This window comes from Canis aureus, chromosome 18 (assembly GCF_053574225.1).
Source record: "Canis aureus isolate CA01 chromosome 18, VMU_Caureus_v.1.0, whole genome shotgun sequence".
NCBI lineage: Eukaryota > Metazoa > Chordata > Mammalia > Carnivora > Canidae > Canis > Canis aureus.
This window is the reverse complement of record NC_135628.1, coordinates 14,399,557-14,414,165: the sequence shown is the minus strand read 5'-3', so window position 1 is coordinate 14,414,165 and position 14,609 is coordinate 14,399,557. Positions and strand designations below refer to the sequence as shown.

Below are 14,609 nucleotides of genomic sequence, written 5' to 3'. Positions count from 1 at the left end.
TCTCTTCTCGCACAACTCCATGTTTTACCTCCCATTCTCTGAAGTCTGTTTCTATCAGTTTTCTCTCCTGTCACTCCTGAAACCACTTTCATCAAGGTCATCACCACTTCTAAAAAGCCAGTGTCAATGCCCAATTTTCCTCTTGACTTGTGAGCAACATGTGATCAGTTTCTCATTCTTAGAATACTTCCTTTACTTAGAAATGATATTTATGATTTCTACTTGAGATTTTGATTTGTATTTCTAGTAGGCTTATCATAGTCAACATGTCAAACCAAAAGTCTTGCCATGTCCTCCCCCCGCAAAAGTAACTCTCCCCCCAGTTGTCACCATTTCAGTAAATGACACCATCTTTCACCCAGTGTCTATGTCAAAAACCCAAAGGTCATCTGTCATTATTCTATTTTTCTGACATCCCACATAACTAGTGCGTCAGCCAGGCCTGGAGGCTCTACCTGCAAAATATAGTTCTCAAACCCAACCATTCCTCAGCATCTATACTACTCCTACCTTAGTCAAAGCTTCCACCAGTTTCTGCCTAGAACATTGTAACTAGTCTTCTCTTTATTTCTTTCCTGCAAAACTACCACTGTGATCTTTCAAGACTGTAAATCAGGCATCATCACTATCTATGGAGCCACCTATGGCTTCCCATTCCATTGGAATGAAATCCTACAGCCTTCCCATGTGTGGTCTATCCCTCAGCCAGGATTCTAGTCTCATTCTCAGAACTTTCCTCCTTGCTCATTCTATCCCAGTTGCATTGGTCTTCTTGCTATTTTTTCAAAGTGCCAACATGCTTGCACCTGGCAGGCCTTGCACTGTTTCCACCACCTCAAGATGGCCTGGCTCCCTCCTCACATCATTTTGTTTCCCAGCAGTGCTACCTCCTTAGCCAGCCTCCTTCATAAGTCTTAAATAGCCCTCCTCCAGTCCTTACCCAACTGTATTTTTCTTCCTATTCCCACTTCCACCTGAACATTATATCTATTGATCTGCTTATTCTCTGTCTCCTCCACTGGCTGAAATCCATGAAAGCAATGACTTTTGCTTTTTGTGTTCCTTGTATTAATATCACCAAAGCCTGAGATAGGATCCCACATACACTAGGTGCTTTAGTAATATTTGCTGGGGACAAATGAATTAGGATATGCAAGAAGGAAAGGGATTTGTGCTATTTCCTTTTTATTTAGCCCAACTACTACCCTCCATACCACACTTGCAGCTCCTTGGAGCCCTGAGAAAGCATGCCTCTCATGTTAACTGTGTGTCAGATCACCAGAACAGTCTCTCTTACCTTTCCCAGATGCAATTGCAAAATGCCAAAGAGACCACATGCAGTATGACTCAGCCAGCAGAATAGAGGCACAAAATAGCACTGCAGGCAGACCTGGGGATAAAGCAGGTACAACCATCGGGGCTCGCAATCCTTTCCCAGCAGCTGACGAAGTAGATCAAAGATTCTCCTGCCTTCCCAGATAGTCAGAAACACAGATACACATCTCCTGGATATTGAGTCAGGAAATACATGTTTTACCTATGTTCCAGAGCCAACATAATTATTTGTAACCAGGAACCATATGCTCAGGCCCTGGGGGTCCCTTAGTTGGAGAGCAGAGGTGCCCACAGGAGGGTCAGCCAATATTAACAGCCCAGTCAGACCAAACCAGTCTTTCCTATAACAGATATTTTATAATGCCCCTTTATCATCCTGAAATGAAACATATAATTAATGCTATCTGCCTAACATGTCTTCAAAGATCAATATATAATAATATAAAGGAGGACTAGAAAGAAAATAATTTATAATAAAACAAAACGGGTCTCAATATGTAAATACTTGGCCACAGCTACTAGAAGAATAATGAAGTAGGCAGCCAGATGTAGTAACTGCTATCAAGGAAAATCAATACAGGTGTGTTTTCATGACGACATGAAAATAAAGCAGCACTGCTGTCAGGGACTTGATTTTCAGAGCAGCTCAACAAATCCCACTAAAGTTCCAAATTAAAGAAAGTAATCGTTCCTCCCTTTGCAAAGGAATTGCATTTCTGGAGAATCTACTATTTATCAAAAAATATTTGTGTTCATATATAGAGTAGAGCTAGGTTTCCAGACTGAGGTAGTTATAAACAGAGTTCTCTGCTACATAAATGCCCAGTTGGGCATTCAGAGGATGTTTGGGACATGAGTGGGATGGCCTGCCCTTCACAAGAGGACTGGTATCCCTGGGCAAACCAGAGCCCCCACCAACCCCAAACACGCACATACATAGACACGTGCATTTTCAAAATGCCTCCAAAAGGCAATTTTTGCCCGTTCATGCCTCAGAACCACTATTCTAGGCCAATGCTAGGCTTAACTGCAAGCACCCAGAAATGCTCAGTGGTCTCTGTGTTTCAATTCCTCCTCTTTAATACTTTGCCAAAGCCTGGGGAAATAAACACACGCCAGTCAAACAGTTGCAGAGGAAAGTTGGCCCCTGCAAGCAGATGGTGAAGGAAGCCTGACTTCTCTGAGGAAATGTCCTATGGAGGAAAAGAGGGGGGGAGAAGGAGGGTGGAGAGGATGTAGCAAGAAGGTAGAAGAGGACACATCCGTGTCTAGTTAGCCCCAAGACTGTTTACCTCTGTCCTTGTGGGTGTTAGTCCGGTTCTCCAGGGAAAGAGGAGATAGATGTATATGTAAAGAGAATCGTTATAAGGAATGGGCTCACATGATGATGGAGCTGAGAAGTCCCAGGATCTGCAGACCCAGGAGAGCCTATAGTGTAGTTCAGTCGGAGTGTGTGTGTGAAGGCAGGAGAAGAGCGAAGTCCCGGCTAGAAGCTAGGCAGACAGCATGAATCCTCTCTCACTCAGCTTTCAGCTCTCGTCAAGCCCTCCGTGGCTTACAAGGGACCCACCCCCTTGAAGAGGATGGTCTGCTTTTCTTAGTGTACTGATTCAAATGTTCACCTCATCCAGAAACACCCAGCAATAATGACTCACCAAATATCTGGGCACCCCCTGACCCAGTCAAGGTGACCCATAAAATCATCCATCCGACCCTGGATCTCCATTCACCACGCAATTCCCCTGAGGATTTGGAGACAAACAGAATTAGGGGCTCACACACACCAATTGACTTGGAGAGGGGTAGAGGGCAGCCGTTTTCTGGAGTGGCTGACTTAGAAACAGAAACGAAAATTAAGAACATTGTGATGAAGCCAGATTGGTTCTTGAAAATATTAGGCACCACCCTTGCCCTCTGCCGTACCCTAAAACCAGGAGTCACTATTTGGTCAAAATCCTTCCCACTCTTCTATTTTTTTTTTTTCTCATAGACTCTCCAAAGAGTTTTGCTGGTTTTCCTTCCACACTATGTGGAATGAGAGGCTGAGGCCATGCTGAGCAGTTTCCAACCTTTCCATACATATTCACCACAGTGATCAAATTGGACCCTCCCTTTACAGACAGAGAAGATTCAGGAAATTCATTCAACTTTAGCAACGTATCTGTGGGATGTGTAGGCAGCACGTGTATATGTGCGTGTGTGAGTCAACATGACATGAATGTTAACACACAACTGTCCTAAATATTTCTGAGCCATCCTAGGCGCTAAGGAACCTCCTATTTGGAGCTCCAGTTGGGGCCACCACGGAAAGCTCCCCCCCCCCCAGCTGTGCTCTGCTACGGTGCTAATGGCTCTCTTCTCCCCAGCCTTCATCTGCTGTTGGAGTCCCTACTTCCTCTTCGACATATTGGACAATTTCAGTCTTCTTCCAGACACCGAGGAGCGCTTCTATGCCTCTGTGATCATTCAGAACCTGCCAGCCTTGAACAGTGCCATCAACCCTCTTATCTACTGTGTCTTCAGCAGCTCCATCTGCTTTCCCTGCAGGTAAGGGGCACTCCTGCCTGGGCCAGTGCAGACGGCCACTGTTCTTGGATTATGACCTGTGTCTTTTCTTTCAGTGCTTCCAGGCAGGTAATAGATGAGATGCTTGTGGGTCAGAAAGGTCCTGCCAGTGTGATAAATTCAAACCTGGGCCCGGGTCATGGTCCGGCTCTTTCTCCTGTACCTCATCACCTACGATAGGAACCACCTTAACCAGGTCACAGAGAAAAGCTTTCTTTTGTTCAGAGCTTCCCAACATGAATTTCCTCAGTGCAATGCTGTGGTGATAGCAAGACCCAAAGCATTATTTCCATTTTATAGATAAGCAACTTAAGGCTCGTGAAGTTAAGTGACATTATTGAGGTCATATGAAAAATAAGTACCAAAGCTGAAATCAGATCCCTCCCACAACTACTCAATAATTTTGCTGTTTTTCAGCTGTTTTGCTACATGAGCTACAGGGAGTAGGTAGAGATATCCATAGGAGATAGAATCGTAAAATGGTTTAAGGCTTGGGTTTGATGCCAGGGGCTGAGGCTCAAATCCTGCCACTGCTGATTCATAGCAATGTTTTACTTTGAGTAAGTTTATTTAACTTTCATAAAACTCAGTTTCTTTGCCTACAAAATGGGGCCAGTAGTAGTGTAGTACCTTTTGACCAGTGTCTCCCTGTCCTGTCCTGAGCACTGGGCTCTGGTGCTGACCAGTGGGAAGGAGGGCTATGGGTGGTGGGGAAGGAAGCGTATCACATGCTAAGTGCTTACAACAGCGTTTGATCCTCAATACATCTGTTATTTAACATCCTTACTTCCCTTTTCAACTGGTCAAATTATTTTCCCTCCCTGATTTATTCTTTCTCCAGGGAGCAAACATCACGAGGTTCCAGAAAGACATTTCGGGAGAGAACTCAGAGGCACGAGATGCAGGTTCTATCCAAGCCAGAATTTATCTAGACTCTGGGGCAATAGGATTGCTAGGCTGAGCCCCATCAGCAATTATGTGTCCCTGTCACCACCTTGGGCATGTGCATGGTACCTGAGCTGACTTCTCCATCCTGCTCCTTTCATCCCTTGGGAGATGCCCAAGCCAAACCTCCAGAGGAGTGTGTGTCACCTGTTTCAGCCAGTACTGGACAATGTGAAGTCACCAACTATTCATGCCAGCCAGAAAAGATGCTTCCTACTTCCCTGCAACTACCAGCCCTCCTTCCCACTGGTCAGCACCAGAACCCAATGGACAGAGGCACCTCTGGCCAAGGTCCAGGCTTGGGCAACTAGAGGGTACTAAAGAAGCATGGTTGTACTACAAGAGTCTCCTAATTATGACTAAGACATAAATAAAAGCCCAGATTTTCCCCCATCTTTGGATTGGCAGTTCAGAAGTTGTAGCCAAGAAGGTAATTTGTCCTCGAAATGCCAACAAACTCATTTCCAGGCATGGGCACTTTGTGTCTCCTCTGCAGATAGCCTTGGTTTGCAGTTGGGTGTGTTGGCAACAACTAACCTCACAGTCCTGTTGTGTCAACAAATGATTTGTCAAAAGAGCCCAATGCTGACCCTCTAGAGGAAGGTTAAAATCGAGGAGTACTTTGCCTGATGGGAAAAAAACAATAATACTAACCAGTCGTGGGCCCCAGACCTCTAGTCTCTGAGAGTTGGCACCTGGGTTTCACGTATCTTTGAGGTTTTCTGAGGGCCCTTCCCTTGGCATTCCCTTGGGCCACTCTGGGCTCCAGTCCTCACCCTGCAGCATCACCTCCTCCCCCTCTGACCTCTCTAAATCCTTTCTTTAGTTGGGAGCTGAGTCCCTGTGGCTTTTCCAGGCATGATGTTCCTGTAAGCTCTCTTTCGGTTTTGCATGTCGCAGCCATTGTCTATCTAACACCTCGGCCAGAAAGTGCTGGTGGGGTTTATTTTGACAAGTCTGGAGTTTGGTATTTATAAGCCTAATCCAAGTGAAATATGACTAAATGTTTTCTAGTCAATTTTTGCCATCAGATTTTTTCATAAGTGGAAATGGCATAATTTAATTTGATTATATATACATCCCCACCCACGGCTCTGGAATGTGCGTGAGCTCCTTATTTTTAGCCTCACATACATTCTTGACATTAAAATCTCCTTGGCAAAATCCTCCTTCCCAGAATTATTCTGAGCTTAAGTCTTTTTTTTTTTTTTTTTGGCCTACTGCTAGTGGAGTCATTAAAATGTGCAGTATATTTTAATAGCACTCCATTCCTCATTATGGTGTCAACCCAGAAACTGCATGCTTAAGGTCACAGTGGCATTTTTTCCACAAACTCTCTTATCAATTCTGTCTATCCTTAGGGAGAGTATCTCTTTAGGCAGAAATCAGACTCCTCAGTCACCATCTCTCCGAAAATTATTCTCTGAATTGAGGAGACTGAATAATCTAGTTTTATGTCCACACAATAGTTTTGAAGGTTGCCTCCCTTTCTGTCCCATCAGCTAAATGTGAGCAACCCTGGATGGCTTGAGTGGTCGAGAAGGGCTTTTTCAACATTTCATTTTAAATCAAGATGTGCCACAGAAGACCCACAGAATCGTTGCTAAAATAGCTGCCTGCATGGAAGCCAATTAACAGAGCAAAATCTGGCAGGTGTCCTGGATGGCAAAACAGGAGGCCTGGGTTCTCCTGACAGATGCTTTCAATCTCTGTCAAGTTCTGGTCTGCAAGAGACATTACATGCCTACCTCATCCATCAACTGAGTCAGACAGTGAAGGAGAGAATGGAGTGAGGGGCTCTGTGATCTTTAGAAACTGGGAATGTGATTTTGCAGTTGCTATAATAGTGTGTCTCTCATTTGCCAAAAAGACTGGACATTCGTAAGATAATGGTACATATTGCTACAGGAGAAGCTGCTGTTAAAAATGAAACTGGCTTTTATATTGCTGTGGATTCTAGAATCCTCATCTCCACGTATCTGCTACACTTGGGGAAATATGATTTCAACATTATGAGAACACTGGGAATTACTAGTCTCCTGACCTTGGGAAAAAATCGTTTAATATCTTTGGGCATCAACTGTCTCATCTGTAAGATAGGAACAGAATAAGGCTGGAGCAGAGGATCTTGTGGGTTCGCTATAGATAGAGTTCCGGGACCCATATGATTTAAAGCGAGACCCAGAGAGTCAGACCTTCTGAAATTCTTTCCCCAGGGGACCAATGACTTGGTGACTCAACACTGAGTCATATGCCCTTTAGAAGGTGTAACTTCCCCATCTATATTACTTAGGAAGTCAGTTTCCCAATTGAGAAATACAGTTTGAGCTCCTGGAGAAGATGACAAGCTTGGTGTTGTGATGTCACTGTAGGTAGCCGTGGATGCTCACATGGGGTCAGAGCAGTCAACAGGGCGCTATGTAAAATAAAGATACTTCCTACACTGAGATGTCACAGAAGTCTGTGGTTACATTATCGCATAGCTTCAGGCGCAGGTGAAAATTTAGGATAACAAGAGTAAGTGTGCTTAATATATTTACCCATACTCTAGAAAATAAGTATCTCCACTTTACTGAACTAAATTAAACATGAATGGTTAAAACTTCTCTACTTTCGGGGCTGGTGTGAAGCATAATTTAATTGAAGTTTAATTTCACCTAGCAACACATCTCACCATTTTTTTCCCCGGAAAGTGGCAACACCTTTTTAATAGCTTTAATTTGAAATTAATCACGAGGAAAAAAAACTATCCCTGTTAAAGCAAACAAACATGCAGCTTCCAACTTTCTTCCTCACTTCGTTTCGACAACTTTGTACACACATATACAGAAATGACTTTGCTTTTTCCTTCTGTATGCACAGTGTGGAAAGGGGCCACCAGCCTGGGTCTGCTGAGGAAACAGGAAAACAAAAACACTTTTAGCAGGAAGTAAAGTGATTCTGTATTTCTAGAATCATCTTAGGTGAGCCACAGACCTGCGGGCAACTGCAGTTCTTTTATCATCATCTGAATACACCTCATTTTATATGCAGATCTGCCCATGTTCCCTACAGCTTTTCAATTGCATTTGATTAAAAGGAGATAGCCCCATTTAGGTGCCAACCTCCTTGCTTTTGGAATCATGAAAAACCCATGCCTCATTGCTCTGCAATTGCATTTTTAAAATGCATTATCCACAACAGGGCTGCTCCAGTTAACATTTTAGAAGTGCAATCCCATGCTTGTAGAATGTTAAAGTGAATGGAGGCTTGGCTTGTGTAGTCTAATGGTTTTTGGACTGCTCAAGGACCCTCTCTCTATGAGGTTCCAGGAGGTGTGACTCAGTATTACCATTTATACACACAACAATAACATATGTCTAGAGAAACCAAATGTAGTGAAATTGATTAAAGGTCTTTGAATTACCTGGAATGAGAGTAGAATATAGATCACCATTAGCCATCGATACACCCAAAATGCATGTTGTCATTTCAAGAATGCATGTTGTAAAATAATAGAATCAAAGATGTATATAACTTCTAAACTAAAAGAGAAGGAAAACTGAATGATAAAATTGCTCAAGCAATCCGAAAGAAGGCAAGAAAAGAGAGAAACAGGAGAGTGAATAGCTGGGACAAATAGAAAGCACAGAGGAAGATGGTGGGTTTTTTTATCCAAATATATCAGTAACTGTAATAAATGTTAGCAGATTAAATGCTCCAGTTAATAATCAAAGATTATCAGGTCAGATTTATAACAAACAAACAAACAACAATGTGTCATTTACAAAAGACATGTCTATGGAAGAAGCCTCGGTGTCCATCGAGAGATGAATGGATAAAGAAGATGTGGTTTATGTATAGAATGGGATATTCCTCAGCCATTAGAAATGACAAATACCCACCATTTGCTTCGACGTGGATGGAACTGGAGGGTATTATGCTGAGTGAAATAAGTCAATCGGAGAAGGACAAACATTATATGATCTCATTCATTTGGGGAATATAAATGATAGTGAAAGGGAATAGAGGGGAAGGGAGAAGAAATGTGTGGGAAATATCAGAAAGGGAGACAGAACATGGAAGACTCCTAACTCTGGGAAACGAACTAGGGGTGGTGGAAGGGGAGGAGGGCGGGGGGTGGGGGTGACTGGGTGGCGGGCACTGAGGGGGGCACTTGACGGGATGAGCACTGGGTGTTATTCTGTATGTTGGCAAATTGAACACCAATAAAAAATAAATTTATTATTAAAAAAAAAAAAGACATGCCTACAACACAAGGATGCAGGGAGTTAGAAAGTAAAAGAATGAATCCAGGCATTCAATGCAAACAGTGCCAAAAGAATGCTGGTGGGACCGTGTTAACAAAGACTAAATAAACTTTAAGGCATAAAGCATTAGCAGAGTTGAACAGGGACACTGCAGGTGATAAATGTTTTAGTTCAATAGGATGATTTATTTAATAATTCTAAACTGTGCATTTAACAACATGGCTTCAAATACATATTTTGCAAAGCTGTCAAAACTACAAAATAAATAGACCAATCCCATAGCTTTGTGGGGAATTTTATCACACTTATTTCTAGTAATTGAAGCAAAAATTAGAAGGATCTGGATAATCTGAACAATGTGAATAACACAGAAAGCATTTTGCCCTAACACCCCTAAATAAAGTCTTTTAAAGCACATGTGAAGCAGTTACAAAAGTTGACAATATTCCAAGTCATAAAACAAGCTTCAAAACTTTTGAAAGACTGAGCTCATGCAGTCAAGTTTCTCTGATCACAAGAAAGCTGCCATATGTTTGGAAATTAGGAAATATACTTCTTGGTAACTTATGGTCAAAGAAGAAAATATATGGAAATTAGAAATTGCACTAAATGATAATGAAAGTATATATCACTTGTGTGGGATACAGGTAAAATAATACTTATAGGAGGAAAAATCTAAAGACAATGAATAAATCATCTATTTCATAAAGTTAGAAAAAAAATCATCAAAATAAACCCAAAGGAAATCTAAGGAAGAAAATAATGAGGAGTAAAATTAAGGAAATCAAAAATAAACATAATTTAAAAGATTCAGCAAAGATAAAGTTCTGCTCATTGAAAAAAATAATAAAAAGAAACGTCTGGTGAGATTAGTCAAGGGGAAAAAAAGAGAAGGCACAAGTAAGCAGTATTCATTTTTTAAGGATGTCACTGTAGGTCCTGGAGTCAATGAAGAGATAATAAAAGGATACTATGATTAAGCTTACACCAAAAAAAAAAAAAAAAAAAAAACGAAAACTATAAATAAATGGGATAATTTACCATAATGGACATAAGAAGAAACAGATAATTTGAGTAGTATCATAAAGAAAGAACAGGGCAGCCCAGGTGGTCCAGCGGTTTAGTGCCGCCTGCAGCTCAGGGCGTGATCCTGGAGACCCAGGATCGAGTCCCACGTCGGGCTCCCTGCATGGAGCCTGCTTCTTCCTCTCCCTCTGCCTGTGTCTCTGCCTCTCTCTTTCTCTCTCTCTCTCTCATGAGTAAATAAATAAAATCTTAAAAAATAAAATAAAATAAAATAAAATAAAATAAAATAAAATAAAATAAAATAAAGAAAGAACATACCTTCACTGCAGATTTCTACCACCATTTACAACTTGTGACCAAGTTGCTTTCATTCCAGGAATACAAAGTTGGCTTAACATTAGAAAAAAAAATAATAGAAAACCACTCAATAACTTACTACACTAAGAGATGAAATGATTAAACAAACAATGTAATATCAACTTAATAGAGGCAGGGAATATGTTTGATAAAATTATTTGACACCCAGGCATAATAAAATGTTCACAAACTTGAGATAAAAAATAAACTCCTAGCTAACTCTAAAGGTTATGTACCATAAAACCTAATGATGAAACTTGGAGGTGTTTTCTCTAAAATAAAGAATGAGTTAATGCTAGCATAGCCATTTCAACTCAACATTGTACTGAGATCTTAGCCAATGCTATAAAGCAAGCAAAATAAGTAAGATACAAGTTAAAAGGATTGATAATGAATAATAGAAACCAACATTATTGATACAAATGTATAGTGCAATATTCAAAATAATATGCAGATAAATTATTAGAAGTAATCATAAGATTTAATAAGGTAACAGGATATAAAATCCATATGCAAAAATCTGTATCTTTTCCACATAACAGCAGCAAATAAAAAATTAAACTTTTTTTTTTTAATTTTATTTATTTATGATAGTCACAGAGAGAGAGAGAGAGAGGCAGAGACACAGACAGAGGGAGAAGCAGGCTCCATGCACCGGGAGCCCGACGTGGGACTCGGATCCTGGGTCTCCAGGATCGCGCCCTGGGCCAAAGGCAGACGCCAAACCGCTGCGCCACCCAGGGATCCCAAAAAATTAAACTTTTAAATTGTTATTTACAATAGCCTTAAAAGATGAAGTTTCTAAGAATAAATTTATAAAAGATGTGTAAGTTTCTATGGAGAAATAATAATATTATTGAGAGAGATGACATGTAGAAATAAATGTAGAAATAAATATACCACGATTAGTGTTTGGAAGACTGAATATCATAAAAGTTTATGATTTATCTATTCTCCTCTCCAGATTGATGTATAAAATTAATACAACGACCATCAAGTCTTCAACAGGAGTTTTATAAAACTTGACGAGGTATCTCTAAAAATGTATACAGAAATGCAAAGTGCCAAGAATATCTGAGACATTCTTAATTAAGAAGGAAAAAATGGAAAAGATGAAAGGGATCAAACCTTATCATAAAGCCATAATAGTAAAGGTTGTGGTATTGTCTCCAGGGTAGACAAATTAGCAAACAGAACAGAAAGAGTCCAGAAGAAAATGCACCCATTTGGAAAATTTGATTTATTTCAGAGGCAGCATTGCAGATGGACTGTTGTCTTTCCAACACACAATGCTAGCACAGTTGGGTATTTACGTGAAAGAAAATTCAAATGAAAGCCTAGAGGATTACATGCAAAATCGGTTACAGTCAGATTATGGATCTGACTGTGAAGACAAAACAACCCTAAGGAGATCATATAGGAGACTATCTTTAAGATCTCTAAATAGGGAAATAGCTCTCAAACAAAACACAAGAACTACAGTTCATAAAGGAAAAGATCAATAAATTTGATTACTTAAAATTAGAAACTCAAAGGCAAGCCATAGCATGGGAGATGATGTTTGTAACACATATGACTGGGCAAGATCTAGTATTTAGAATATATAAAATGCTAATCAGTAAGAAAAGATAATAGAAGGCAGGCAACTGGGCAAGACTTGACCTCAGGAAAGAGGTGGTCCAAATGGCCAGGAAAGGTGCTTAATGTTTAATCCCATTAAAAGTCAGGAGAAGGGCAGCTCAGGTGGCTCAGCGATATAGCGCCGCCTTCTGCTCAGGTTGTGATCCTGGAGACCCGGGATGGAGTCCCATGTTGGGCTCCCTGCACGGAGCCTCCTTCTCCCTCTGCCTGTGTCTCTGCCTCTCTCTCTCTCTCTCTCTCTCTGTCTCTCATGAATAAATAAATAAAATTTTTTAAAAAGTCAGGAGAAGATAAATTAAACCTCAATAAGAAAATAATATGCACCCACCAGACTGGCAAAAACTTAAAACTTTGACAAATACTGAGTACCGGTAAGGACATGGAGCATTAGAAATTCTCATTCTGTTCTGGTAGGTGAATAATTAGTACAACCATTCTGGAAAATTTTGTGTCTTTAACTAGTAAAGTTAAGGGTGACTATAGCCCATGACCTTGAAATTTCAGTCCTGAGCACACAGGACACCACAGAAGAGTGCAATTATATGCACCATGATATATGTGAAAGCTCATAATAACATTGATTATAAGAACCCCGATTAGAGGCAAAACAAATGTCCACCAACAGTGAGAATAAACAGATTATGGTATATTTCATAAATTAAGATACTTTTACAGTAACAAAAAGGAAAAAAAAAAAACAGTTGCTTACCACAACATGAAAAAAACCTTTAAAAACATAATGTAAAAGTAAAGAAGCTAGATACCAAAAGATACTATAGATAATCTGATTCATATAAAATTCAAAAACCAGCCAAAGTTAAACTACTGTGCCTGGGGATGCAAACATAGATGATAGAATTCTTAAGCAAAGCAAGAAAACTACTTTTTGTAGAGCACATTTATGGGGAGGGAACAGCTATCTTTGAGAGGGGGCATGCAGAAGAGGATGGACAGGGCTCCATTTCTTGCTCTGGGTGGCAGCGATGTGTTCTAATTACTCGCTAAACTATATATTTAGGTTTTGTGCACTTTTGTGAATGTGTGTTATGTTTCACAATAAACAGTTCCTAAAACTGTCTTCAAAAGCCTTTTAGAACAATTATTCTGGAAACGGTGCAGAGAAGGGAATCAGACTGGAAACAGGGAGGTAGGTGTTCAGTGGGGTCTCAGTGACATACAAGAAACAGCAGAGATGGCTGAAAGATCATTCTGGGTTCTTTCTCTGCATTCAGAGCCAACATGTATCATTAGCATCTAGTAATAGGGATATTGATGCCAACATTTTTCAAAATCTGCAGAAATGTCTTGGCTCCTTCACAGAGCCTTGGGAGTCAGTTTAGCAGAAATCAATATTCATCTTCTGTTCTCTTCTTGCCTGTTGAGGGGGCCTGGAGTCCTTAAGCTTTTCCCACTTCTATATCCTTCCCCAAGGTCTCCTTCTCCTCCCTGTCCCCATCCTTTCTTCCCTTCCTCATCCCTCAGGGCAGAGCAGGTTTATAATACACCTGCTAAAATGTTACTCCCAGAGCATAGCTGAACGCACATTCCTTGGGAGATTTACACGTAGGTAGGGAACACTGGAGATGGTGCCGCCCTAACCCCAAAGAACTAATCACCACAGGTATGTACTTTGGGCCCACAGTAGATAGCTGGGAGAAATATCCGAGGCCAACCACAAGTAATTCACATAACTCCATAACTACGTGACTGGCTTTAAGTAGACTGACCAAATGGTCCCAAAGCTACCTCACAGAATCACTCAAGGAGTTAAAAAAAAAGTACACATTGCTAGATCTCCAGCCCTAGAATTTTGTTTCATTGGGTTCTGGGCAGAGCCTGGAAATCTGTATGAATGATAAGCAATTCGGGTGATTGTGGTTCAGGGGGTTCTGTGCAGCCCTTCAGTGGGCTGAAGCTCAGGACCCCAAGTTCTTCGTGGCTAGAAATATGTGGGCCCCCTTTGCTTACTTCCACCTAATTTCCCTGGGTCTGACCGAAGCACAAATGTGTTCTCCTAAGGCTACAACTCTATCACCTTGCAACTCTCCAGATAGCTGTTAGGTAAACCCAGGGTAGCTCTCATTTCTTCTTTCCACTCTGGATTGATGGCATTTTTTCCCAAGACAATAGAGTTCTGCATGTATGTAGAGAGTCAAGTGGACAAGGATGGCCATGTATTTATGTGATGTCTGGACTCAAGGAAGGATGTCTCTCTAAGAGGTATTTTGGGGGCTCGAACAACATGTGGGTGGGTATACTAGCCCATCAAAGCCCTCTAGAGCAGTCTTATCTTAAACTTATTTGTCTCAGAACCCCTTTATGTTTGTTTCTGTGGGTTATACTCGTTGATATTTACTGCATTAAAAATTAAAAGTGAAAAAATATTTAATATTTATGAATTTCTTTATAAGAAACAATAATAAGCTCATTACATATTAGCATACATGTCTTTTATATGGAAAGTAACGGTAACGTTCCCCCCACCAACCA

General features: G+C 40.8%; 2 protein-coding genes across 3 annotated transcripts in view; one reads left to right on the top strand and one right to left on the bottom strand.

Annotated features, from left to right (window-relative positions):
* Window positions 1–7,619, top strand: part of NPSR1 (neuropeptide S receptor 1) — a 145,195-nt gene extending 137,576 nt beyond the window's left edge. For both annotated transcript variants that reach the window (XM_077856224.1, XM_077856225.1), the window contains 2 exons: window positions 3,702–3,882; window positions 4,742–7,619. In XM_077856224.1, the coding sequence (XP_077712350.1) occupies window positions 3,702–3,882; window positions 4,742–4,832 (272 nt within the window). In that variant the 3' untranslated portion in view covers window positions 4,833–7,619. The remainder of the gene's footprint in view (window positions 1–3,701; window positions 3,883–4,741) is intronic.
* The window catches only part of DPY19L1 (dpy-19 like C-mannosyltransferase 1), a 142,154-nt gene continuing 135,100 nt past the window's right edge, over window positions 7,556–14,609 (bottom strand). Inside the window, exons 23-24 of the transcript XR_013356561.1 lie at window positions 8,252–8,369; window positions 7,556–7,736 (exon numbers count right to left, since the gene is read on the bottom strand). The gene's annotated coding sequence lies outside the window, so the exon portion shown is untranslated. The remainder of the gene's footprint in view (window positions 7,737–8,251; window positions 8,370–14,609) is intronic.